This window comes from Haliaeetus albicilla, chromosome 5, assembly GCF_947461875.1.
Source record: "Haliaeetus albicilla chromosome 5, bHalAlb1.1, whole genome shotgun sequence".
In the NCBI taxonomy this organism is placed as follows: domain Eukaryota; kingdom Metazoa; phylum Chordata; class Aves; order Accipitriformes; family Accipitridae; genus Haliaeetus; species Haliaeetus albicilla.
The window spans coordinates 41689796-41717407 of NC_091487.1; the positions used below are offsets into that span (position 1 = coordinate 41689796).

The 27612-nt window shown below is 41.9% G+C and overlaps 1 protein-coding gene across 1 annotated transcript in view; it reads left to right on the top strand.

Annotated features, from left to right (window-relative positions):
* Positions 1–2849: 2849 nt before the first annotated feature.
* Positions 2850–27612, top strand: part of LOC104316392 (cytosolic phospholipase A2 epsilon) — a 34312-nt gene continuing 9549 nt past the window's right edge. The window contains exons 1-11 of the mRNA XM_069784726.1: positions 2850–2876; positions 5088–5160; positions 17869–18005; positions 21506–21637; positions 22734–22774; positions 23226–23268; positions 24010–24073; positions 24640–24800; positions 25073–25165; positions 25598–25635; positions 26292–26427. Of these exons, the coding sequence (XP_069640827.1) occupies positions 2850–2876; positions 5088–5160; positions 17869–18005; positions 21506–21637; positions 22734–22774; positions 23226–23268; positions 24010–24073; positions 24640–24800; positions 25073–25165; positions 25598–25635; positions 26292–26427 (945 nt within the window). The remainder of the gene's footprint in view (positions 2877–5087; positions 5161–17868; positions 18006–21505; positions 21638–22733; positions 22775–23225; positions 23269–24009; positions 24074–24639; positions 24801–25072; positions 25166–25597; positions 25636–26291; positions 26428–27612) is intronic.

The following is a 27612-nucleotide window of genomic DNA, read 5'->3' on the forward strand; positions in this document are numbered from 1 at the left end:
TCTTCCTCAGAGGTGAGTTACTGGAGAAAGACAGGTGGTCTTTTCTAGAACTGGAGCTGGTTAAGAAGTTGGCTTTTGCTGTCCTTTTGGTCACAGTCCCACAGAAGCATTGTGAAAGAAAGGCAAGTGCTGGTAGCTGGGAGTTCGTCAAAGGCCAGCCAGGATTAGACTTACAGGAGTCCCTCAGCTCCTTGTGTAACCTGGCCTAAAAGAAGTAGGCAAGAGCCGTAGACAAGTCTTTTCCCTCAACAAATTTCCCAACAAGGTACATATAGGCAATTTCAACCTTATCTTCTAAAATCCTGTTCGCTGTTTCACCTGAGCAGCCACTGATGAGCTCAAAATAAGGTACTCAAACTGTCAAAATAGGCATCGTGACTGAATCCTTAACAACTGCCAGGCAGGGTGTCATCATATTTCTCAGAGTCCTCCTGTTATTGCAAAGATCTGGGTATTGCATCAGCTTTGCAGTCTGTGGGCTCTGTGAGGTACTCTGGTTCAGTTTCACTTTTCAGCTGTTGGCCCTCATTGGGGATTTTTTTGTCCAGATTAGATACTGTGCTTAACTTTGCCTGTAGACTTTCAGATAGCAAATGGTGAGCACCTGCTCCTTCCTGGTTTTATCAGCCCCAGACTGGCCAGAAAACACATATTTCTGAGACAAGGAAAACAGTTCTCTGAGGATCCCTCCTACAGCCTGCTCCACCTTCTCCATGTCCCTTGCCAGAATTCGTTATGCACCCTAAAATCTCAGATAATCTGCATCAAACCAGAAATAGTAGTTTCTCAGACATTGTCACAATGTTTTCTGTTAGTGGGTTCTCCATTTGCTGTAAGTTCACGCTACATGTCTTGTCCCAGGTGCCTGTGCTGGGACTACTACCAGGTCCTTGTTACAGGTTTGTGTGATGGGGTTTTTTGGTAGCGGGGGCGGGGGCCGCAGGGCTGGCTCCTGTGAGAAGCTGCTGGAACCTTCCCCGGCTCCAAGTCGGACCCGCCGCTGGCCCAGCCTGAGCCCGTCAGTGACAGCGGTAGCGCCTCTGGGAGAACGGATTTAAGAGGGGGGGAACCTGCAGTGAGTCGGGGGATTGGGATGTGAGAGGAACCCTTCAGCAGACACCGAGGTCAGGGAAGAAGAGGGGATGCCCTCACAGCCCGCGGTGAGGCGGCAGGCTGTCCCCCCCCAGCCCACGGAGGGGAGCGGGGGAGCAGATGCCCACCTGCAGCCCGGGGAGGAGGACACCAGAGCGGGTGGATGCCCCCAAGATGGCCGCGACTCCATGGGGAAGCCCGCGCTGGAGCAGCCTGTGACTGAAGATCGGCCTCCAGAAAGGACCCTCCCAGGGAAGGAACTGCAGCCCGTGGAAAGGACTCACGCTGGAGCAGTTCATGGGGGACTGTCTCCCGTGGGAGGGACCCCACGGTGGAGCAGGGGAGGAGTGAGGAGTCCTGCCCCTGAGGAGGAAGGAGCGGCAGAGACAGCGTGTGAGGAACTGACCCCAGCCCCCATTCCCTGCCCCCCTGCGCTGGGAGGAGGGAGAGAAAATGGGGACTGGAGATGAGCCGGGAAGGAGGGAGGGGTGGGGGGGAAGGTGTTCTAAGGTTTGGGTTTACTTCTCATTATCCTTGTTTTGATTTGATTGGTAGTAAATTAAATTGATTTTGTTTTTTCCCCAAGTCGAGCCTGTCTTTTGCCCGTGACCATAAGTGGGGAGTGATCCCTCCCAGTCCTTGTCTCGACCCACGAGCCTTTCTTTATATTTTCTCCTCATCCCACACTGGCCAGCGGGGGGAGGAGTGAGCGAGCGGCTGCGTGGTGCTTTGTTACCGGCTGGGTTTAAACCACGACAGCCCTATTCTAGCAGAGGCACTTGACTGCCAGTGTCTGGGATGGCCTCCCTCCAGCTCCATGCTCTGCAGCACTTGCTGTGGATGAAATTCCTGCAGAATATACCCCTTGGGTAGGAGAGGTGAGTGTATAGTATCATCTCCTGCAGCTCTCAGGTGGTCATTTCATATCAGACATCTGGGCATATTAGTAGCTGGACCTGTGCAAGGGCTATTCACCTGCGTATCTACTGCTGCACAGTTTTCTGCCAGAAAATGGAAAAGATGGGTGTCATCATAATTTGATGACACTGCATTATGTTTAAAACATCTAGATGCTAGCATTTAAGATGAATCAATGTATGCCCTAATTTGGAGAACTTTTTGTCTTGGTTTACTCAGAAGTTTTGTGTTTGTGGAAGGGTTCGGAAAGCACAAAAACATGTATCTGCCTGGCAAGTATATGAATGAAATTGGGGAGCCATCTACCAGCAAGCAACTCAACCCCCTTTACCTCCAAAAAAAGGAAAATGAATAAAATTTGGTTGAAATGGAAGGTCTTTTAAAGCTGTTCCATCTACAATACTTTTGGTTGTTATTTGGGGTGCTGTAGAGCTCTGTTTTCCTCCAGCCAAGGAAGCTGCTGTTATCCCAAGTGTAGCTGCTATTACCTTCTCTGATTTGTGCACTGCTGCCTAGTCATAGGTATTCATGCATAAGTGCTGTGTGTTATCACTCCCTTATCTGGAGTTGCTAATAACTCTTGGCACCTTGGTGTGTACAGCCTTCCCCCAACATGCACCTCTGGTGTTTAGCTATCAAATAAACTCAGCAAATCCCCTCCCTTTCTCTCTTCATACTTTCCCTTTCAGGCAATAAGGAAGGTGGGGCATGGATAAGCCACTTACTCCTCAGCAGGTGCCTCCTTGAAGTTTGCAGAGGTACTTCGTGAGTCACTGCCAGCTGTTGCCTCTAACAGTGAAGTGGCATCCCTATCTGACTTGTACGCGGCTGGGAGCACGATGGGCTCATACTGGAGTGCTCGTGAGGTAAGAGCATGAAAATTCAGACTGTAATTCATTAGAAGCTGAAGATGACCTGAGGTGGGTTTGTGACTGGGATTCTGGTGCCTAGAAGAGGAATTGGGAGCTGTTAGTCCCAAATTCATGTATGTATTTACTTATATGTGTCAGGATGACTGATAGCTGATATTGGCTGCCCTGTGGAGGCACTTTTGGTAATGAAGTTAAGCCACAGTGGGTCATTCATGTGGAGGCTGGGAAGGAGTCTGAGGTGCCTCACAGGAGCTTGCTGTGGATTTGGACTGAATCTGTGGTTTGATGCAAGGATTATGTAAATTGAGCTCTTCCACAGCACAGCATCTGCCAGCTATGAGTGTAGTCATATCCTGTGCCCAGATAGCTGTGCTAGCAGCCACCTGGTAGTGGTGTACACAGGACGGTCACTGACTAAAGACAGTGATTAATCATGGACACAAAGATGGTCCTAGTTTGATATCTGTGCATGACTGAGATCCAAGAAAATCTTGATCTGCCTTTGTCCATAATCTCTGAGAATATTTTTTTATTATTATTACTGTTTTTGTGGAATGTAACCGGGAGGGAAAGCCCTAAAACTGCCTGTTGGGCTCCAGGGAGTCAACATACTTGTTCTCTTCTCAGCTCTGAAATTAACCTGCTGTTTGACTATGAGCAACTTATTTAATCATTCTGTGCCCTGCTTCCCCTGTTGTAAAATGGAGATTATAGAGCAGCTCTCTATAACACAGATGTGTGTTAGCATAAGTGTGCATTAATACTTGGAGACCTCAAACGTGGGATCCCCATGGCTTAAGAAATAAAAAGTGTGAATGTCTAAGCAAACTCGTTAAAGAAACACTAAGGATCTACAGTTTCATCCTTTTGAAAGGAGGGGAGAGTAATGAACAGAGTCTGGCAATGGTCTTTGTGTGGAAAGTACGTGTACAAAGCAAGGAATGGGGCAGTCCTCTCTGATCTTCCCCTTGCCCTTAACCACTGAAACAGCCTCATGAGAAGAGCAAAAGTAGAGGCTTCTTGGTATGTGTGTGTTGGGGGGAGCAGGAGAATTATTCCATCCATAACCTGAATCCAGACAGAAGACATGAAAACACGCACTTCTGTTTTGGAGTGAGACTTAAAATACAGACCAAGGTCAGCTTATCATAATTCAAGAGTGATAGGGGAGTTTGTACCGAACTTCTCAGCTGGGTCAATTCCTAACTGGCAAAAGGAGTGACGTAATCCCCCTAAAGGGATTTAATGGAGTCATTTTGCTAGCAGAGAGTGGGAGGAGGGGTTAGATAATGACTTCCAGTGAAGCAATAGCTAAAGTTTCAGGTATTAAAATTTGCAAGAATTAATAATTTGTTTGGGTTCTGTCTAGTTATTTGTCTTTCCTTCTGTGTTTGACGTTTCAGTTAATGATCCTTTTTGCAAATACCCAGCATCTGGTTTGTGTGGGGAAGTTCCATTAACATCTCTTCCTAAGCTGTTTTCTTTCGTGTAGGTTCTGCTGCATTTGTGCTGGTGGTGCCTCGCTCACTGAACAGTTTCATTTTCCTCTGGGACAATTTTACCTGGATTGTTTCTGTTTCCTAGCAGTTCTTTGTAACCCCTCATTTTCCTCTTCCTGACTTCAATAGCTGAACACCTTGCAACTTTTCATGTATTTGCTCTTCACCATTTCTGGGAAAAGTTCCTGATAAAGATTTTAAATGGAGACTTGCCATTTTTACTAAGTAAAATTATCTGAAGAAAATATCTGCTTTCCGTGTGAAATTTCAACTCTTCAAGAGAATTAAACTTATTTTATCTTTGTATACAGATGTTTAACTGAGGTGCTTCTCATGCATGCTCACTCTTTGCTAGCTTATTTTTCCAGCTTAATTGTTGATAAAGATTCCTTTTACATTAAAATGTCCTGTCATGTAATGCAAGCTTTCATTTTATTTAAAACCATTTTACCATGTTATCTATTTTACTATGTTATGCATTTTACTGTTATTTCTTTCATCAATGACATATATAAACAGAGGAATATTTCTTCTTTTTCTGCCTCTTTTTTTTAACTCTACATAGACATAGTTTTAACTTCCATAGCAGTGCAAGTAGTTCATCTTCCAGTTTTGCTGCATGGCTTTGAAAATTGCAACACGCATTTATGGGAGCATAAACAATTTAATGTTAATGCAGGTAATAACTTTGTAATTTTTTCTGCAGAGTGAAGAATGCCCGTGCTCCTCACTCTCTGTGAAAATCATAAGAATGAGAAATCTGAGAAAGGCAGATCTCTGTGAGTATCACAGTCTTTCCTTGTGGTTCCCAGTAATTCAGTTCTGAAAGCAGAGAATATAAGCAAGCACTGTAACTTGTATCTGTGTATGCAGTGTCACCATGGTTTCAAATATTGATACATATTTGAATTTGGACTATTCTTAGAGTACAGTTTTGTATAAACAATATCTTTCAGTTTATAGAATGTTACTATTAATGGAAATATCAAAGGTCTACTGTGGTTTACTATAAAGCATCTTCACTGCTAACAAGCTTCAGAGCCAGTTTTGCTGAACAAATTCAGCTGTTAATTCTCAGTTGCAGTTTTTGATGCACTGAGATTCAGGATGCACCTCTGCTTCTCGACAAAAATGCCAGCACTGATGTCAAGTGGCTGCCAGAGCCTGTGCTGTAACATGGGAGCTTTGGTATCATCTTCCGTACCTGACTGTTTTTTGCAGTCAGCAGAAATACATACAGGCACCTCTGAATTTCTTTTTGCTTAAAAAAAAAAAAAAAAAAGAGGAGCATTATATATCTTGTTGTCAAACTTTCCCAGGATTAGTCTTTGCTCAGAAGTGATTTTTTTTTTTTAAATATTTTTTGTGGAAATGTATTTGTCATGTAATTAATGTATTTATTCAAATATTTGTAAATATTTGAAATATATTTGGCTCAAAATATATTTTAGGAAAAGATTATATTTCCCACTCATATTTATTTGTTTTAATCACTATGCAATTCAAAGTTCTTGAGAGAGACACAGGTGAGGACAGAGTTGAAAGAAATAATTCAAACTGCAAGGAGCCATTGGTGCTTTGTTGGAGTCAGAGTCTGATTAGACCAAGCTGTGGTTTTTGGAAGACTGCTTGTTAAAGATGAGTATGCTTTGCTTTTCTTCAGCTGTGGTACTCTACAGCTAAAGTGTCCTTGTGCAGAGGGACTGCTACCCACAACCCACAGTGTCTATGCCTCCTTCGATCTTGCACGTCATATATATGGTTTTTTATTATAGGACAGCTGTGGCAATCATCTATAATCATGATCTCCTGACCTTTTCCCTTTGTGTCAGACAAAAGGTTGTATTTGTACATGGTGTGAGCATAATAACAATAATCAGGCTAGTAATGTGTGTTGAAATCTGATAGGAATAAGGCTTACTCAAGAATCAGAAGGATTTGCTGCTACATTATGTAGGTTATGAGGCAACTACGGAATAGTACATATCATTCACAAGATACAGCTGTTTCAATTTCTGGACATGTTTGAGTTTGCCTGAATTTTCCCTGTCAAAAGTTGTAACAATTGTGAGACCAGACCAGTCCAAAGTTTCATCTGGATCAACAGTATGTCCCCAGAACTGGCCTATAATAAATGTTTTGGGACAAGCATTGAAGCGTGCTTTTCCCTGCCCCACTCTTCCAAGAGATCTGTGGTTCATGAGGGTTGTGGCTCAGAGATCTGGCTCCTGAGTCAAAAGTAGTGTTTGCATTTAATAGCCATACCCAAAATGCTTGGCACTTGGAGGCCACTAAGGGATTTTACTTTGATATTTTTCAGCTCAGTTTGCACTGGACAGGAACCAAGATGCTCTTTCTCAATGTCATAGGAAAACACCAGGTCCAGTTTCAGGATGTTATTCTTGGGGAGGTCTATATACTTATACTGCTGATTAAATAGTTACGGACATTTCTTTTTTCTCTTTGCCTTGCATGGGCAGCAGAAATGCCTACTTGAGAAAAGCTGGTCCTTTTCAGGCTGGCCTGAAAAGGCCTTTTCTGCATCTTACACAAAGACAAATGCCCCTCTCTATCTATTCCAAAAAGGGCAGAAAACTTACTAACAGCTGCATGACTGCAGCTGTCTCTTGCTTTAAAACTGCGAAAGCTTTGTGGCTGTCACAAGCCTTCATAAACACATCCACCATTTCTGCAAAATCTGGATTCGCTGCCTGGATGGTGCTATTTCTCTGCAACTGTATAGGATAGTATGTGGAGATGTTGGAGAGAAGTGTTTAGTTGCCCATGGTCTGAGCATAGATCATCCAGCAGGGCTAGCTTAAGGCACTGGCAAAACAGGGAGCCGTTGGCAGCATGAGGAGCAAGAGTCACAAGCTGAGGTGCCTGGGCTCTCCACGTTTCTGCACCCTCATTGCAGTGCGCAGGGACACAAGAACAGCTGCGCTGGATTGGACCAAAGGTCTCTCCTGCTGTGTGGGGAGGAGTATGAGAGTAGAGTGAAAGTATATAGTGTGCTCTGGAAAATGTGCTCTCCCAGCCTTTGATCGCTTCAGAGTTGGTAACTTCCCAGGCCAAATACAGTTTTTCTATGAATGCAGCAACACCTCCAGTCTGCTTCTGAACCCACATGAACTCTATGCGTCAACAATAGCCTCTGGTTTCCATGTCACAGAAACCTTTGCTGCAATCTCAATGCCTCATCCTTGTAGTGGCAAAAATCAGTTTTGCCTTCACTGCTGAAAGGCCTTGAATTTGTTCTGCCATCCAGTGACTTCCAATGATCTTCCCTTCCTTTCCCTGTCAGCTGACATAGTGGAGATTGACTTTCAGAAGGCTTCCCGCATGTGGGAAGGGATCAGCTGTTGCAAAAGTCTTGGTTTTCCGAGGGCTGGTCCACCAGCCAAGATCGCTGGAAGAGGGCATAGCTTTCAAGTCCCCCCCACCCATTTCTTCATAGAAGCCTTTGAAGGCCCCTTGAAGCTACCTTTATGCAGTGCTCTGCATTTCCACTGTCTAACCATGGGAGAGTTTGTTTCTGGAGAGGCTTCTCTGTTGGCCAAGTACCACTGCATTTCACCCTCTGTGTGCTGATTACAACAGGAACTAGACCCACGCTGTGTAAATTCCCCGGGGTAGATCTTGTTTTCAATGTGACTGCCCAGACATGCCTCGCTGTGCATGGTCCTGCAGGAGCACACCCGGCACTCGCTGTTCCCAGAGGCTGCCGCTGCAGTCACAGCAGGGCACGGGCTGCCTCGCACAGCTGGTTTAGCATGGCCCTTTTCTCAGTGGCAGGGTTCACTGATTCTCCAGGAGTGAAAATAAATATCTTCTACACTGCAAATTGATACCTGTGGGAGAGAAACCTGCTTGTTTCATGGGCTACAAGTGAAATATAAAGTAACATCTTCTACATACGTGTATTTCACAGAAATGTTCCCTTCAGGAGACAAAAAATGTCTTTAAAAATATTGGCTTGCCCTACCTTGTATTTAGCAAAGTCCAAGGCTCCAGAAATCTTTTCTGGGAATGGCCTACAGCTCCTTTTTTTTTTTTATACGACAAGCTAATCTCAATGAGCATTCTCATTAGGTAAAGCTTTAGGCTTTTCTTTAACCATAGTATTAAATCTGGGTCTTGTTAAATCTGAGCCTTGTTGCTATGTAATTTCATAGCAAACTCAAATACTACACTGACCATTGATTTTAAAAGTTGGAAGGCAGTACTACTAACGTTTTTCCTTGTATCACCTAAATCCCATGTAACGCCATCATAATAAAGAAATCCCTTTCATTGCCATGTTCTCCGAAGGAAGCTGTTGTGTGTGGAAAGGACTGATTGAAGACATGCACGCATCTTGGACTGCAGCACTGGTGTGAGGAGGCAGCAGCAGTCTTTGTGCAAAGAGGGCAGGCAGGTAGCATGGGCAGTGCCAGCAGGCAGCTGCCTGGGCCAGCCAGTGCTAATGGCACGTTTGCTTTAGGGTGAAATCGCTTCCCTGTCAAAATGAGTGTGGTCACTGACTTTTGCCGTGATTGAGAGAAGTCCTGGGACATGGTCCTTTGAAAGAGAGCACTGGTGTCTTTTCAGGGCATCTCGTCTAAGTTCCTGATGCTGCTGGCTGCTCAGACAGGCTGCCTTTGCGCTAACGGGCAGAAATCCTAAAAGCAGCCCAGGACAAATGCTCAGCAATGGGAATCTGCACAAGGACAGAGAAGTAGTTACGTGAATAGCTGCCAAGTTGCAACAAGGCCTGTAAACAAGGATTTCCTAACTGGTTAAGAAACTGAAACAAACAGGTATAAAAGCAACTGTTAATCACCAGAAGCTCCTCCCTGTGATGTCATATCCTGAAGCAGGGCTTTTCTTACTGTAATTGTGAGCTGAGTAGGTCAAGATCAAGATCTAATTGCATAACTGCTAAGGTACCTGTCAAAATGGAGCCCTGGTCCTGACTGATGTGTATAATAACAAAGTTGTAACCACAGTTAATAATATGAGTAACAAATGAATGGATAATCTCAGTGAATATTATGTGAATCAACTTCACAGCTGCAGTTCTTAACAACCTCTGTTCCTTTCTATTCAATCTTCCTTTTGGTTTCATCTACTCATGTTATCCAAGTCTGCTCCCACTCTTCCTTGGTTCATTGCTACCACCTAAACACATGCAAAAAACTAGTTTCCCTTAGATTACCCATTTTGTGTTCTCTAGCCTAAGAGATTATTTCCAGGTTTTTCCCTTTCTCAAGTCTTTGATGGCCATGATGGAGTGTAGTGTATAGAGTGTAGTGTATATTTTATTATATGCAATTGTATTGCATTGTATACATGGCAAGAAGTGTGGAGATGAAAAGCCTGCTTTGTGCCTTGATAGCAACGTAAGCTGCCACTAAAAAGGACAATGCTATGTATAATCAAGGAGCTCATTAATATGTTATTTGTTTAGGGTTCTTGGTCAGGGCACCTCCCTACAGCTGTGGAAATAATTGCATCTCTACTGCTGGGTATCAATGGATTGTATGTAGGTACACGTCCATCTTCTTGCAGTCATGCTGGCTTCTGTGTACTTCTGTGTGCACGAACAGAAAGCTGTTCTGGCAGTTAAAGGTATTATGTGCAATGTTCCCTCATGACTTCCTTCAGATTCTTGGTGTAACCTTGGAGAAGATGAGATTCCTCAAAACCTCAGTTCCTCATCTCTAAAGCAAGGACCTCAGCAAGTGCATTAGGAGCCTCGCAGGGGCATTAGGAGGATGAACCGATTACCGGCTGAAGCACTGGTAAAATGAGTAAAGAACCTTAGGTAAATGTTAAGCTCATCTCTGTCTCAAAGGCAAAGGTGAGAGCAGCTACAATGCTCTAATACCGTACCAGGACAGGTGGTATTGCAGCTGTCCTTCATTGATCTTTAAAGCCTTTTGTGATGGTACTACATGTTCCTAGTAGACTTCATTATCCTCTTATTTAGAGGAGGCTTCTAGTTAACAAGTGGTTGAAACAGCTTTTCAAATGTTTTATAATTTTTTAAAATGTCAAAACCTGTTTTAAAACAGGTTTGAAAAGGGTGGAGGCAATGGAAATGAACAAGGGAGAAGCTTGGGTGGAGAAGTGAGGCTGGAATGAGTAGGTGACAATGGCAGCAATGTAGAACCTTTTGAGAGGACACAGGTCCATGCAGCGATTCCTGACCCTTTACTCCTCCTCTGCCATTTGGCTTGCAGAGTTAAAAGGCAGTGGCAGACTCTGCTCAGGTTGTGACTTTCTAGTTTGCACTCAGAAATTTCCAGCAGACCTGGATGGATGCTTCTGCAAGAGCTGGGACACGTTTCATGAAGTGCTGCGCTAATAAATAACAGCACAAGATTAGCATGCAGTTTCTTTCAAACGTATGTAAGCAACTTCAGCAGTTGTGAACAGATAATGGTGATGAAGTATGTGCTTTTGATTTCTGAATAGGCTTTCTATATTTACAAATTTCCTTGGGCTGAACTGTGTAACACCTTCTGACCGCTTAGGAAAGTAAACTGAGCATTGCCTTTTCCCATGCTTAGAGTTTCCCACATCTTCTTAAAAGTTATGGTACCTTGGAGTTTTTGATCATCCTTGATAGGGACCATATTTTACTCTATATCCTGCTTACTGTTGTACAATAATGTCTTGAGTTTAAGACCAAAGTATACTTTGCTTGACACTGAACAGTAACCACAAATTGACTACCAGCAGATCTGTGTTTACAGTACTATATTAGTTGTTGTAATTTGGACATTCAAAGAAGTACATAAATAATATGAAGACTGATAACAGACATTTACTTATTGCAGGAATTTCTTCAAGATTTTTGAGGTATTCCTTTGATGAGGAGAAGGTGGTACAACTTCTCATCTTCAGTATTTTATTGTGAAAAATACATTTAAATGCATTTTTGTTTATTGATTCCCCATAGATTTTCTTATACACTGTTAAAGAACCTCCAGAATCTGTTCTAGTTCTGTGCTGGTTGTTCTGGTTTCATCAAGACAGCAGTAACTGCAGTTCATCCAGTTATGCATTAAGCAGTGTGACTGTAATCAATGATTCAGTCTTTCCTGTATTCTCTGAGCAGAGACCTGTTTTGTTTTATGCATCTGTGCTCTCTCAGTGTTCTTTCACACACATCTAGATTAGTGCTGCTGAGGTGAGCTGTACGCTAAAAGCACTATGTGATAAGGCCTGTGGTATGTCTTAGTTCCGGTGGAGATTTATTCTAAAGACTCAGAGTGGTGCCTGGGAAAGCCTTGCCCACAGCTGAGATTCACAGAGCTTGAGGACCTTTATCACTGATGGTCTCCAGAGAGGTGCTTCAGGCAACCTTTTTGCTGAACTGAGGACATTGATTACTTGTAGATAAGGACCAAGAACCAGGATGTGATTTGCTATTATGTGGGAGGCCAATGTAGAGAGACTAGATTTAACATGGCTGTGATAGTCCACAATTGCTGAAAAGATGTGTGACAGTGTTGACGTGAGACTATGGCTTCTCTCTCGGGCACTCTGTATGACTGTATCCTTAGCAGGAGCCAATAAAGTAGTGCTGCAGTAGTAGCCAGTGAAGGTTAAAGGTAAGATTCACTGACAAATTTTGCTGCTGGTGCTTGCATCATATTCTGCTATTAAATTGGCAATCTTTTTGAATGTCTGCCTGGCAAAGGTATTCATCTTTTCCTATTTGTTTAGAACCAGTCTTAACTACCCTTTTTAAAGAGTTCCCTTTCAGCTCAACAATGAAAACTAGACAAAATGGGTCTTGGGTATAAATGTTCCTTGCAAGTCAGATGTATCTATTCTTAATGCTTTCATTCATTATTACTCACAGGAAGGTTGCTGTAGACTGCTAGATCAGTTGGGAGTCCTGGAGAACTCCAGACAGAATATGAGCTCATTTAATTTCACTGTGTAAATAGGATTAGTTGTGGTCTTGTGGTAAAAGACAGTCTGGAGGCTGTGTGTTTATCTGTGGCTTACTTTGATGTGAAAGAAACTGGTGGTGACATCTTTCTAGAAAAGACGTATAAAGTGTGAAGACTTGGCTGCCAAAAGCAAAGTGCATCTTGGCAATGCATCCAAGTCATAGTATTTATGTCATGATGAACTGGTGCTGCAGTGTAAGCTTTTAATCCAGGCTGAATGAACTCTCTCCTTCACAAATAAACCAAAATAATCAAACTGTAATCCTCACCTGTGTGTTGTGCCCTGTAGGTCTAAAACTTAATTCACAAAATGGTGACTGACATTTACAGACTTTGGGTTGAATTCTCAGGCACATGAAGACCTATTTACATTGTGGTGTAAACACTTTCGCTTCCAGTGAGTTATCCTGGTATGTTATGGAATTTTTCTTACCAAATTAATTCATCAGCATCGATGTCTTTACCTTCATGTTGGCTGCTGCAAAGGATTCTGTGAGGGAATGAGGTGACTTATTGCACCCTACTTTTGTTACTTAGTTATAATGATATGCTTTTTTATTTCCATGCTGTTTTCTTAGGCATAACTCTTCTAAAAAACAAAGAACATCTACAGGTATCTATTTTTATTTATGTGTACAGAATCCACAGTAAATTCCTACAGATTATCAGTGCTAGCTTCTTCCTGTAAGTGAGACCTTGGGATATTTTTAACCTCACTCATCATATTTGCAAATACTTTCTGGTTTCCAGATACCCAGCAAAAGGACAACACCTCGTGCCAGTCAGCTGACCTTGTCCTCGCTATCATCTTGAGCTACAGCTTTTTGGTAGCTTCCCATTCAGTACCAAATCTTACTTGAAAGAAAAGATATCTGGGAGAAGTGTCCCTGCCATAAAGTTTATTTATTCAGTAGCAAAGTTTTGCATTCAAAACTCTGAGTCTCAATTGAAAAATTCAAATTGGTATTACTGCTGCAGTGCGCTGTCAGTGCTGCAGCTTAGTGTCAGTTCCTGCACAAGATTACATCGCCCATGATGTACTGTTCTTGCTTTTTCAGAAAAATCCTGGAGGAGAATACAAGAAAAAGTACCATTACTACATATTTTTATAAAGCATGTCAGAGGCATTTCTGAGTTAAAATAATGATGCTTAAGGCAAAAAAAAAAAATTAGTTTCAGCAAAATGTTAAAAACATTTTTGTTTCTATTCCCTTACTGAGCGAATAAAGAAAATGTGAGTGTTGTTTTGTTGGTTCAGCTGCTTCTGGTGTTGATTTTGTTCCCACTTCTGTTTTCTTTGAAATCCGAGGCACTTCTGTGTACTGCTTGCAGCCTGTTTCCAATTCTGTTTCCATGATGTTTCCCCCTGATAATGGTTTCTTCAGATGCCCAGCAGTTCTAACTACCCACTGCATCAACAGTGTAGATGCCTGGCCAAGACTTAATTTTTGGCTAGTTTATTTTTAAATAGAAATGAAAGAACTTTCCAAAAAATATTTTTCAGTGATAGATGTGAGATTGCACCACATATCACTGCAAGAGGGTCTGAGGTGGAACAAAGGAAGTGTGTTATATAGTGTGTCCTAATAGTATCTCTTGGCCAAAAATATACAGCTTTTTGGTTCCTACTGGCTGACACTCTGAAAGTGGGAAGAGTCAAATAGTGGCAATGCTTATGAAAAGTCTAAAAATGGGTGTACCTATGGAAATACATGATTTCTAGTTCCACTTTGCCAAAAGAGAGCATATGTAAGGGTGATCTAATGACATCTGTGGCTCTGTTAGCACGTACAAATCTTGCAAGAACAGCTGCACGTACCCAAATGCCATTTAGGCAATATAATTTATCCCCTCTTGCTTCATGGAAGAGTTGGGGTGGATGGGAGAAGTTGTAGCACAACTGTCTGTGGGCTTCTTTGCATTCTATTTTGTTGCTTTTTGTATTGTTTCCTTTTGATGATTATATTGGGATGGTACATGGAGGCTCTAGGTATGAATTTAGGCCTTGTTACTTGGACACCGTATGTGTTTGGAAAGGAAAGGTGGCAACTTTTCCAATGAACTTAACAGTCTTACTTTATACATGTCAAAGAAGGAGGCTTGGAGTTGTTTTGGAGACAGTGCCCAGATATCTGGGAATCGATCTCGTGGGCTGGTGTACAATATAAGGATGTCCTATCACTTCCTTCCCTGACAGTCAAGGCAGGCAGGGAGACTGGTTAGTTGGTTTCCATGCAGTATAATTGACATGACATGATTATCCTGTTTATTGCCTTCCAGCGTAAACATGGGGTCACGTGGCAGCAATTCCATATGACACCTTGTAGGTTCACCTAGGCTGGTCTGCTTCTGAAGCAGGATCAAGTTTACCTTGTCTGTCACTCTTTGATACATATCTGGGTACCAATACCCTCTGAAATGAGTTACCTAGAAAATTTATAACTCTCTTAGAGCTGGAGCAGTTTTCCTAATATTTGACTTTGTTTATTTCCCTCTGGCCATGCAGAGCCACAGATCATTGTCCTCTTTGTATCAATCATTTGGACATTACAGAACTAACTATTACCATGTTATTTGACAGTCTTTGTTGTTGTTTTTTAGTTAGCAAACTCATTTCTTTCAGCTCTTTCTCATATGCCAGGCTAAGTCAATCCTCTTCAATCTGGACATGTTTAATTTTAGTAGCTGGTAACAGTTAAGGCCTTTTATGGTGGAGGGAGGAAGAGAGTGGAAGAGAACCCCAACATGGAAGATACTGAGCATCCACTTGTTCCTGTCCAGGGCTGGGAGCGTATGCAAAGACATCTCAGTGCTAAATTTCATCACCTCCACGTATGTTTAATATTGTGTATTTGGGATCTGGTCCAAAATTTATCTAAATCTGCATTGTATGTAGAAGTTATCAGATAAGTCCTGCAACATTATAATTCTGGTGCATAATTTGTTATTCTTCATGCAGTGGCCTGGCTGTAATTGCTTATTTTCAGATTAAAATATCTTTGTCTCTATCTGCATTCTTGTCTTGGGCTATGTTGAGGCTGAGGCCTCGCTGGTTGCTGACTGAGCTGGTGTTACATGGGGATCATCAGGTTGTGGGACTTTGTTTTTGCTCTTGTTAAGGGTGAACAGCCTTGCTAAAGACTGGACTAACTTCTCAAGTTGGCTATAGGTCTATGAATGAGAATGAAAGACTGAACAGAGGTCCCACCACAGTTCTATCTAGATACAAGATTATAAGTCACAAGTTTAGAGCTCCTTTGATACTCTGAAAATATAGAATGCCTGCCTTCTAAATCAGGATTCATAGCTAGTATGTACAACAAAGAGATATCCCAGACCATAAATTAACAAATTCCCTAACACACACATATATCAGTAGTCCATAACTGACAGATAGAGTTGCTGAAGAAACATATATTCTCACTCTTACCTGTTTCTCTGACACCATCTGAAGAAGTAACTATGCAAAGTTAATATTGTCTTTTTAAACTGTTAAAAATCAATGGAAGAATTGTAGAAAATATTGTGTGGGAGAGAGCTAAAGAAACCATTGTATCAACCTCCTTTACCAATAAATTGTTATCTACAGGTACATTGCACATATTCTGCATTTTAAAATTGCAGTAATAAGTCTAAAAATACCCTAATATTACTTACAAGAATTATAGACTTCTGCATTTGTGATGTTAAAATAATTTCTCCTCTGCTAGGGACAGTAAGGGGGAAACTATCAAATGCATGCTGAAAAACTGGAAGGTGTTTCATGTTCAAACAGTTTCAGAAGCCTTGAAAGGTAAATCATAAATCATACATAAGCTGGTTGCACAAATTTCTTTAAGCAACACCTATTCATTGCCACATGGGTTACACCACAAGTTTAAAGAAAGTGTGGTATGAGAACCAAAAGACTGGTAGAGAAAGAATAACATAATTACTGATAAGGCACTCTCTTCTTGTGGGTCACATGGAAATATTATTAACAGTAGTTATTGTTTGTATAATGCTTTTAATCATGGGATGTCAAAGCAGATTATAAAAGAGGAAAGGATCGTTATCACTGTTTTATTGATGGGGAAATGCAGATAGAGAAGCAAGATAAATGTAAATGGAAGCAGTTGCCCAGAGTGACTTAGCAGCCTGGACCAGAGCTGGGACTGGAGCCAACATGTCATGAGACCTTTTCCAGCAGGTTACCCACTTGATCATGCTGCCTCTCGGCCTGTATCCCACAGTACCAAACTGCCTGTTATTACACCCAAGTCTGACCTGTTACTGTGATTACAAAAGAAGTTCTTAGAGCTGGAGACATTAGAGACACCTGTAGTTGCCCAACAGATAAAAGAAATGTCTGTTGTCTAAAAATAAGTGCAAACAGTGTACAGGACTGAAGGACAGCAGATTTGCTCCAAATGGGAGGGCTGGAAAGGGTGAACGACAGTGTAGAGAGGGCGAGTCCCACTGCTCTTCGCTGTATTTTCAGGGTCTCAGCTTATTACCACAGGTTCATGAGACATCAACTCTTCTATGCACTTAGGAGCAGATGCCCAGCACTGCTCCCTGCTAAGAAAACCAGCATCTTCTTAGCAGTATCAGAGAGAATCCTAACCAGCAAGTACTCTACATCCATCAGGTTAGCACACAAAAGGAAAGTTAGTTGCGCAGACATCTGAGTACCCAACCCGCCTCTCACCCAAAATCTCTGGCAATCACAAAGAGACAACTTGTCAACACCCTGTGGCAATGCCCGGCATATGTGTGGTACCTCCTGGCCAGGAGGTGGTTTGTCCCAGCTGGGGGCAGTTCCTGGGAGCCCAACCCAAAGCAGCCCCCATGTATTATGAAGATTTAATGCCATACTTGTAGCTAACTGTGCAAGCTTGTGTTACATTAACAGCTTTCTCAGAAATTAGAAGTTTCTTCACTATCAAGGCTCAGTGTTTAAATCAGTAAGGTGAAAGTGCATTGCTATTTTTGCATATTTGTTGACAGTGAAGAGATGTGATTGCATGTTAGGTGAGACACTTGGCTCATTACATGGACTGGGCTACAGCTTTATGAGGGCAGCAGACCAGAGGGGGAAGATCCTTTGTACCCAGACCATCTTTAGCTCTTCTGTTCCCTCTCAAGAGCAAAGGACAAAGTTAGACCCTTGTCTAAATGCTCAAAGAGATAATTAAGTATTTTACCCTTTAAAAGTTCTCTTAAAATGTAAACCTTTTTCTTCCCCATCTCAGAAATCTGTTGATTTGCAACAGGGGACATACCAATAATGGGTTTTGTTAAGTAAAACTAGCTCTGCATATTTTTTTCTTACCAGTTGTCTTTATTGCCTTAGCTTTTTTGATTTGCCATTAATGACCAGAGCTCCCACCTGCAGGAGGGAACAAATAGTAGCGAGTGCTATTGAATAAGGACCTGTAAGAAAAGCAATAGAACAATATCTCCTTTTTGCAGCTTGTGGTCTATACAGTACTATAAGGCTATGCTCCAAGATATTTATATTAATTTGTTATTTACAATATACCTTTTCAAATACAGTTAGTCAAACGGATTGCTATGTAAGCCTGTCTTTGCCCACTGCTTCCCCTGAGACTGTCCGGACCAAAACTGTTAAGAACTGCAAAGACCCAGTGTGGAATGAAACATTTTGCTTCAGGATCCAGAGCCAAGTAAAAGTAAGATGCAGAGTGCATTTGTTTTTCTTTTGGGGCGGCGATCTCATTGCGTGATTGATACGTAGGGTACCATAAAAATAAATGTATGAGGGACTACAAGGATATGGGTAAGGGGATGTGGTGTAGCATGCAGCAGCAAAATTAAATTTTATTTTCTGATATATAAAAGATAGCCAAGATATTTCAAAACTACTCATATAATGTTCTATCACTTGTCACTTTTTCATCTTTTTTTTTTTAAATCACTGCTTTTCAAGAGTAAACGTGAAAATTTCAGAGTAAATTGAACAGCATAAAAGACATGTATGAGCTAAGTGGTGGAAGCATTACCATGCTGTACTTTTTTAGTATTCCTCTGGAATAACCTGCAATAAAAAAATTCACAAAACAACAGTTAAAGTTTGCAAAAGAATGCCAGCTGAGCTTTTGCCATGATGATAAATGTTAGAGCTTAAGAAGATTTGCAAGTCCCACTATACGCTCCCTCCAAAAGGCAGCATCAACATCAGAGTCTAGGATTCTACAAAGATCAGTGACAGGCGAAGTAAGCCAAGGTTACTTCACACCTGGGGCAATCAAACTCTGCTTTACAACTTGCACCCTTCATTTCCTAGTGCTGATGGCAGAGTGGGACAAGAACATTTCTGCCAAGTGCCAAATCAGCAGGCCAGTGCCCCGGCTCTCTTGAGCATCAATAAACTCCTCCAAAGGAGCATTCAGAATAGTTCAAAGTGTTGCTACACCACAGGGTCTCCCGTGAACAATCCCTCTTGCCTTTGTCTGCAAAAGTTGCCAATGATACAAGTTCTCAGGCTTCCTTCCGCAGAGTTAGGTGGTACTGGGTCCTGTTTGGTATGGTTTTCAGCTTTAACACGCCTGTCCATCTGCGGCCTACATCCAGTCCTTTCCCTGCAGAACTAAAAAAATTCCGGCTTCTTTCAAAACACTGGTGAGGCACAATTTCACTGAGCCCTGCAGGTTTATCAGGGAGGCGAAAGGCAAGGGACAAACATTGCAGCATGGAAACACCCACTGATCTGCAACTCTTGCACCAGAGCACCTGCTCCTTGCAATGGTTTGTGGCTGACAGGTCTTTCAAAACTGCAATACCACATGTAACAGCTGAAAAAGATGTCTTGGCCACAAGAAGCTGCTTGATCTAATCCTTCATGGAGTAGTATTTGGGAAGACTTTACATTTACTTTGCAGTAAGTTTGCAGCAGGAGACAAGAGATGTGGCATTAGCCCAAATAATTTTCAGCATGTGACAAGAGCAGTGTGGCAGTGGTCGCTGTGGCTTCAGTGTGGGCTGCACAGAATGTGTCCTGGGGGTTTGGGACAACCAAAGCTCTCTGGCATGTCTGTCACTGCTGCCTTGCAGCTCTCTGGGCTCAACAGACTAGGTTAAGGCTCTCAGAGGTTTCCCTGCATACACTGCAATTGCTCTTCTCATTACTCTCTGAGCAGAGCCAGAGTCTGCTGGTCTGGTTATTTTCTCCTCGCCTGTCTTGTGTATCATTGAGGTATTAATTTTCCTAAATCATGGGAGCCAGAGCTCAGTAAAATCCTATAATACACTCTCACTATGGAAGAAAAAAACTTGTTTGGGTATGTTGGGCTGGTTCCCAACAGGAAGGGGAGTGTTTACTGAAAGGCATCTGTTTTGATGAACATCTGATGAAGCACAGTGGGCGAGGAAGGGCTTCCTGGGCTGGTGCTGTGGGCAGCGCTTCCCCAGCTCCAGGGTGGCCACCCTGCCCGGAGCTGGTGGCATGCAGCCCCCCCCAAGGGCTGGCTCTGCTTGGTGCCTGGCTCCCAGCGATGCTGCCCTCATATCCTCTGTCAGGAGCGGATAGAAACAATGAACTGCCCAGAGAGCCTCTGCCGCTTCCCACACAGCACCCCAGTGGTGCAGCTGGAGATCTCCCTTAGCCAGCCAGCCCCTGTGCATGCCCCTCCTGGCTAGCTGGGAGTACCTGAGGGACTTCAAATGAGTTGGCCACTAAGAAAATAAATCAGCCATTTTAGCCAAATAAGGGCAGTCTGCTGCAGTATCACAGCTAGGAAATCTGACCTGCTCTTCAGTGGAAGCCTGCCTTCTACAAACGGCAAATAATTGCTTTTAAGCATATCCCCTCCATCGCCTCCCATAATCCTTTACAGGCTCTTTATGTCTGGCCTGTAAACCAAGTTGCTGTGGCTGCTTCTCTCTGCCTCTTGTTGGTATGTTTCTCATAGCAAGTGTGGTGGGCAGGAACCCACCGGTGACCCTGTCAGCCCCAAACAGAATTGTTTTTCTGTCTGAAGCACAGTGCGATGCATTTACATATATGACCTTAAAGGGCAGCAGCCTTTCTGTCTTCTGGCAGCAAACTGCAAACTCAAGTTCACTACAGCTTGCCATCTCTCAGTTGCTGGTTACAGAAATGATAGATGTCAAAATTGAATACTTGGGTTCTGGATTATCTTCCTTTCAGTATATTTGTATATTCAATCACTTACCAAATTTAGTTATGGACCTTCCTGTGATTCATTAAGAACTTTTAAGGCAACAAAGCTCACATGCTCACTGTTTTTTGTGCATGTGTTTGTGTGTCTTTAATAACGATCAAACCTCTTAGCAAGTGTCAGTTAAATCTGATAGATAAGTAAGAATCTCTGAGATAAGAGGTCCCTGTAATTGACATGAAAATGAGCATCTGAATATGTGGAGAGAGGCCTGAATTGTTTCCCCACTGAGAAAACAGCCATTAAAGTTAATTTGCTCAGCACTCTGGGAGGCACCTCTGAGCCAGCCCATGTGCAGCTACCAACCAGGCACAGCAGGGGCTGTTACCCCTCCTGTCCATCCAAACAGGCAGGTGACAGAGGAGGGAGAGGAAGAGATTTGTGCAGTGGAAGGAAGAAAGAGGAGATTGAGAGGTGTACGATATAATCTGATGGAAATAGGCTTTTTTTCTGCTGCTTTCTGTGCATCTTGTCACCAATTTAACAAAAACATATCAGTTTCTGGAGTTTCTGTGGTAATTACCTCCATGTGCTCTGTTTAATAATTTACAGGATATAATTATGCAGCCATGCAGTAGTTATATGGTGCTTCCTTAATGTATTTTAATCACTGCTTATATCCAAGGATTTATTTTTTTTTCACCAATAGCAATAAAGTCCTGACTACTAGATGGTTTCCTACAGTTCAGGGACAAGTGGTGACCTCAAACCAAATCAGAGGTCAAACATGTTTTTCAATATGGGAGGTACATATTCAATGATTCTACTAGCCTTGGTCATTTAAATTACTCTGCAGGGGAAATAGGCAACAAACCCAGCTATGCTCGGTTCAGAATATCTTTCTTCAGCTCTGTGTTGATGAAAAGGTTTTGCATGCTCTCTCACTTCTCCCCATCCTTTCTCTGTCTTTCTTAACATGCTGAGCACATCTTCTTGTACCTCCATAAGGTCTCAAAATAGAGATGTTTCTAATCCTGTACCTCTGTTCACAGAATATTCTTGAGCTGAAAGTCTATGATGAAAATGCAGCCACTAAAGATGACCTCCTCTTCACGGTCCTCTTTGATGTTGCTAAAATTCAACTTGGAGAAATTGTTCACTTGACTTTTCAGCTAAATCCAAAGGTGAGGAATAAAACTGTCTTGGCCACAGGAAGGAAATACATTTTTGATATTGCCTCCTAAATAACTTTTTGTAAAGCAATTGTAGGCAGGAGGGTTTGTTTCCTATTGGTTTGCGCTTCATGTATCCTGTAAAATACCTTCCAAACCTTGCTCAGCAAAGTGGACAAGGTTTACCTCCCTACCTTGGACATAATCCCGAAGGTTTTTATTAGCTCCTCAAACCTCAGACACCAGAGTTTCCTTTTTCCCCCTCTTTCTTGATTCTGTTGCTCAAATAGGTGTTTTTGGAGATAAAAGACTTAATCACCATGGCACACAGTTTCTCTGTTAGAATTTCTTTTTGTGGGACCAGCACTTACGAGTTTAGGCATATTCTGGCACAGACGTTGGAGTATTCACTTAAAAACTGATACCTTGCCCTGTAATTCTATGTATACCTGAATATAACACAAAGATCCATGCTGAGGTGCTAAAACCCATTGATGGTCAATTACTGTAACTATCTCATTACTTCAGTGTGCCTGAACGCATACATGATGACTTCAACATGGGATCTGGATGTCCCATTTAGATACTTCTATAGATTTGCTGTTTCACTGACTTTTCTTACAGGCTATGTATTGGTATTCAGCTCTACGGTGATATCGTCAGGCAGTCTATATTAACTTCTCTAGTGACTGGTCAATGTATTGTCCATGTTACAGGAGTCCTTTCTATCAGAACTGAGAATGCCCTCTGCTATCCAACAGTTTCAGTCTCCTGATAAAAGTTACCCAGAAAAACCAAGGCTTTAGATAGTTTTAAGCCAACAGTTATTGCAGGCTTAGGACTGGGGATTGCCTATGTGACCATTTTACTCTGCCTCACTACTGAATGGACAAATGCAGTCACCCTGGGGACTGATGGTTAATGAAGGAGGGAAAATACTTTCCAAAATCACTCCAACTTGATTGCTTTCACTCATCTGAGAGTACCCTAGAACAGGAAGGAGATTTGATTTTAAGAGCTGTTTCAGGAGCCAGAATAATCATTGACAACCATAGCTAGTGAGAAAGAAAATTAATTCAAATGCTTATAATGAATTAATCTTCTACAGACACAAGAGATGCTGGAGGTTGAGTTTGCATCGGAGAGCATGTGAGTAAAACCCATACAGGATCAAACAACTGTCCTTTGCCAAAGCAGGCAGTCAAACACATGGTAGCATTTAGGATAATGTAGTTTAAAACGCTCAGCATCACAGCAACAGCTGGTGTTTATCTAGTCAGCTGCATATTGGCTAAAGCACTGTGTTCCTTATCTTACCAAGAATCATCCTGGATACTACTGTATCCCATTATTTGCTGGAAGAGGGAGAAGGATAATAAGAACTGCAGCCACTGTGCTTATTACTACTATTGTTTACCATTATCATTAAAAAAATAAGGAAGACATATTCCAGATGTCTCCCGAAATTAGAAATCAGTGACATATTTGAGACTATGCTGGATGAGGCAACCTTTAAGGAAAGTGTTATTACTTGGTGTTCATTTAAGGATGTATTTAGGTCATATTAGTTCTGATTGCAGGATTTTTTCCTCTCTTTCAGTCCAGTCCCTCCTGAAAAGCTTGTCACTAATGGTGTATTAGTGGTAATTTTAAACTATTTTTCTTCCGTGTTTGTTTTCAACCTAGTGATGGGAGTGGTGAATCTGGCAGGTGCCCCAACAGCTCACTGCAGGCAGGGCTGAAGGGGAGGGAGGTGGGGGGTGGGACACTGGCAGTCATCCTGTTGTGCTGCTCCCTGTGCAAGGTTGTGTTAGGAAAGAGGAACGCAGCCATTGGGGATACCCAGAGCCCTGTTCACCACCACCAGCTGACAGCAAGCCTCTTGACAAAGCCTGAAGTGCTCTTTCATTGACTTACTGCTTCTGGGGACTTCTCTTGGGACCCCGTCATGGCCATCCTGTTTTCCCCACCTCCATAGGATGATATGGAAGTTGCTTTCTCGACTGCCCCTAACTCACTATTTAGAGGAAGCACTTGGCTGTCCAACTTCACTAAAGCAGGGCTGCAAGGACAGCCCTGTGATTTGGCTGACCCATCAGTCTGCCCTTGGGAGGCCTCAGCACACTTCCATTCCCTCCCCTGTTATTTCCCTTCCCAGCCCCAGCCCCATGGAGGGACCACAGCACCACAGCCATTTTTCTTTCAGCTGAAACCTGGCACATCTTCAGTGTGCCAAGGTCTTTCTCTTATCAACCTAACAAACACAGGGTGGACAGTTTTCCAGACCCCAGGGACCCAGGTGACCAGAGACAGGTAGCAGTGAGGTGACTCAGATATGGCATGTTTTGTATACTTAATTCTCTCATTGTTCATCCCTGCTACAGTCTCGTGAAATTTCCTGCTTGGAAGTCCTGGTGGACAATATACAGACGAAGAAAGAACTTTCAGGTTAGACTTTAAACTAGAAAAAAAAAAATCTTATGCTATGGTAAAATTAAAATTTATCTTTTTCTTTTTTTTTTGTCATTTTCTTATCTGGTAATTTTCCTACCTTGTTCTTACAATTAGAGCACAGGAACTGGATGGTTAGGAGTATATACAGGATCACAGATCCAACAATTATAATGTGTCTATGCTAACTAACTATAAAAACTGGATTTTGAAATCAAAGTGAATGATTAGAGTGATAACGAATCTTATTAGTGCTGTAAAATAGAAGTAAGTATATATTTCTATCTCAATAATTTACATTTTGCCCAATTTGCCTGTATGTCCGAGTTTTTAAAACAACTACTGCTAGTTTATAAGCTCTTTGTTTCATTTTCTTTTCTTTTCTTTTTTTTTCTTCTTCTTCCTGTAATGTTCCATGGTTGCGTAAATAGATCCTGGGAGCTTTTAAGCATAGTTGAATTTTTTGCATATAAAAATGACAACTTCTGAATGACCATTTAGTGTTCTATTTCTGAAATCATAGTTACTAACTTCTCTGTATGGTTTTCATCTTTTTCTTTTAGAAAAAGACTTCTTGTTTTCAGTGAAGGGATCCTACGAAGAGAACCAGACCCTGTCGCTGGGCTCTTCCTGGCAAGCTGCAAAGCCTCTGGACTTCCATTACCTCAAGTACAGCCTGTCAGAGCTGCGCATGGCTCTAGCAGAGAAACCTCATTTCTGCTCGGTATGTGATCGTTAGCTTGAGTAAGCACAGTAAACTCATGGTTTTCCATACCTGACTGAGGCAAATGGAAAGAATTTGTATTTTTATTTAAAAGCCATCTTTCATGATCTTTTGCTCTGGAAGAGCACTGTACCCCCTAAGACACCAGAATATTAGATGGCAACTTGGAAACTGCTGAAAAAATTATAAGCATTTGAAAAAATAAGTTGGTGACAGTGCTTTTTTGTGGTATATACATTAAATATTTTTCTACATTATAATTTATTTTTCAGTGTATCTCAGGTGAAGAGAAAAAAGACTGCCATGCATCCCTCGCTATTCCTCTGGATTCACTTCCCTTCAAGGAGAAAGTAGCAGTAGCAAAGGTGATTGATACCAACTTTTTAGAATAAATGTGAAGCTATGGACCAAAGATCAATGCGCATGAATTAATTAGATCAGTGTGAAGTAGGGGTTTAGATATATAACTTACAGGGCCCCTACATTCCTAATAGAGATAGTTACAGACCTGTGCATTTTCATATGAACCAAGCAGAACTAAAAACCGCAGCCAAACATTTGGCAGATGGATTTCTGTAATGGACTGGGGGACTCATGCAGGTCAGAGCAAATGCAAACTATGAGGCAAGATGCGGCACACTGGCAGAGCTGGTGCTGGTTATTACTGTATGCTGCTCTTTGTATCTTTAGTATAAAACAATGTAAAGAAAGGAAACAAAAGGGAAGGGAAAGGGTAAGGGAAAAGAAAGGGGAAAGGGAAGGGAGGGGCCAGTGCTTATATTGTGTTTTTTTTCTAGGATGAAACAATCAGTTTACATGTAAAGTCAAATGACTGGTAAGAAATTCTGTCTTTAGGTTTTGTGGTTGTGAAAAAAAAGATTCCAGCCAGCTTTTTTACCTTCTTAGCTTTTTCTGTAGCTAAGGGAGAAAATATTTAGTCAGTGATTATATTTACCCCTGTTTACCCCATGTTAGTTACCCATGTCCTGAAGTTGAACATTGTCAACTGTGGTGGGTGAAATTTCCTGTTATGCTACTATGCAGGAGTTCAGTTTGCATGGGGAGAATAATCTTTTCTGGCTGCAAAATCCATGGAGCTACAAGTTTAGAAAAATATGTATTTATACCTCACTTTCCTTACTTGTAAAGAATCCAGAGTATTTATAAAACCTAGAGGTCTTCAGGCAACAAACTCTAAATATTCCACTGTTTATAGTATCTGCATATGGATTGCAGTATTTATGTTAGACACTTCTTGAAAATCAGTGTAGCAATAAAAAATATTTGGGTTTTTTTCTGTAATATTTTACAACTTTTTGACTTTCTCAGCCTTTTCTCTACCTTGTCTATACTATCTGTGATGTGCTTTTGTGGGGCCGCAATAGCAGCTTTTCTAAGCCTAATAGTAGAGTTTGTGACTTGTAAGCATGGGCCCAGACATTAATTGTAAGTGATCATGCACATTCTGTTTAACCCTGGACTTTGTTTGAGGTCAAGAAACTTAGATGTTCGCTTGGATTTTAATCTGTGTATGGAGGAGAAAAATTTCCTGCAGAAACGGAGGAAGTTTGTGGCTTCTGCTCTGAAAAAAGCACTTCATTTAGAGCAAGACCTACAAGACCATGAGGTACGGGGAGCACCACAGAGACTGGACTGTGCTGTGTAACAGGAGTGTGTTATGATTGTAGCTGTTCGCATATTGTTCCTTAACCAGCCCTGATGTATCCAGTGCCCCATGTAAAGCATTGAGAAATGTTTAGATGAAACAATGTGAGAGCACAGATAGTATCAAACCCACTTGTTACACATTTGCTCAGAAAAGAGAATGCCATAAATCAGCATTTTTTCCCTGCCTTATTTCTTTTTCATCCATGAACTATAGACCTGGCTAGTCCTACTCTCTTAGCTCAGTCACCAGGGCCCCAGAAGGTATTTTATATTACCAGATTTTGGAGGGGGAAAACCTAACAGTTAAAGCGATACATAACACTGATGAGAATGTGTCTTATCACAGACTCTCTTCTCTGGTGCTCATCATCTCATCTGTATTGTCACTCTAACAGCACAAAGACATCCAACATCTTTCTCTCATCTGTTTGACTGAGTTAGGGTTTGTATTTATTCATGTCCATGCTGGCATGATGATGGTTGGTGCTTTAGGGACAGAACATGATCTGTGATCAGGCGCTTCAGAAATGAAGAAGTTTTCATTTTGAGAGGATTTTTTTCACCTGTGCTTTTCCCTTTGTCCAGGACAGCTGGACCAAAGGCATATTAAAGGTTATGACAGAATGGCTTTGGATGCTACAAATTATGTCCCTGCTCACAAAATTATCACATCAGTATACTGTTTCTCATTAACACACTCGTTTCAGTGGAAAAAAGCAGTTTCTTAAGTATAAGAAGTTTTTAGGGGAAGTACTCCTGACTACTAATTTCAGATTTTCCAACAAGAGACTTGTTTTCTCACAGTCAGGTAAACCCGAATCAGAATACTTTGCTTTGACCTGAAATGCTTGATTTGAATCAAGTCACTGCTGAGTATTTCCTTGATGCAATTGCCTGGAAATGTGTATGGGAAATGTCATTTGGCTCCTCTTCACTCAGTGGGTTTCTTGGAGGAATTTGTCTTCCTGTAACACAGTTTAGATTTCCATGCAATTAGTCTTTGTGGTTCATCACTGCAATTATATATGCTAGGTACTTCATAGGAAATGTAATCTAGTCATTATACTTGACTTACAAGAGAGGATGAGCTCTGCTTGTTCTCAAAATAGAGCTCTCATGAGATGATGTTCCACTAAGGAAAATG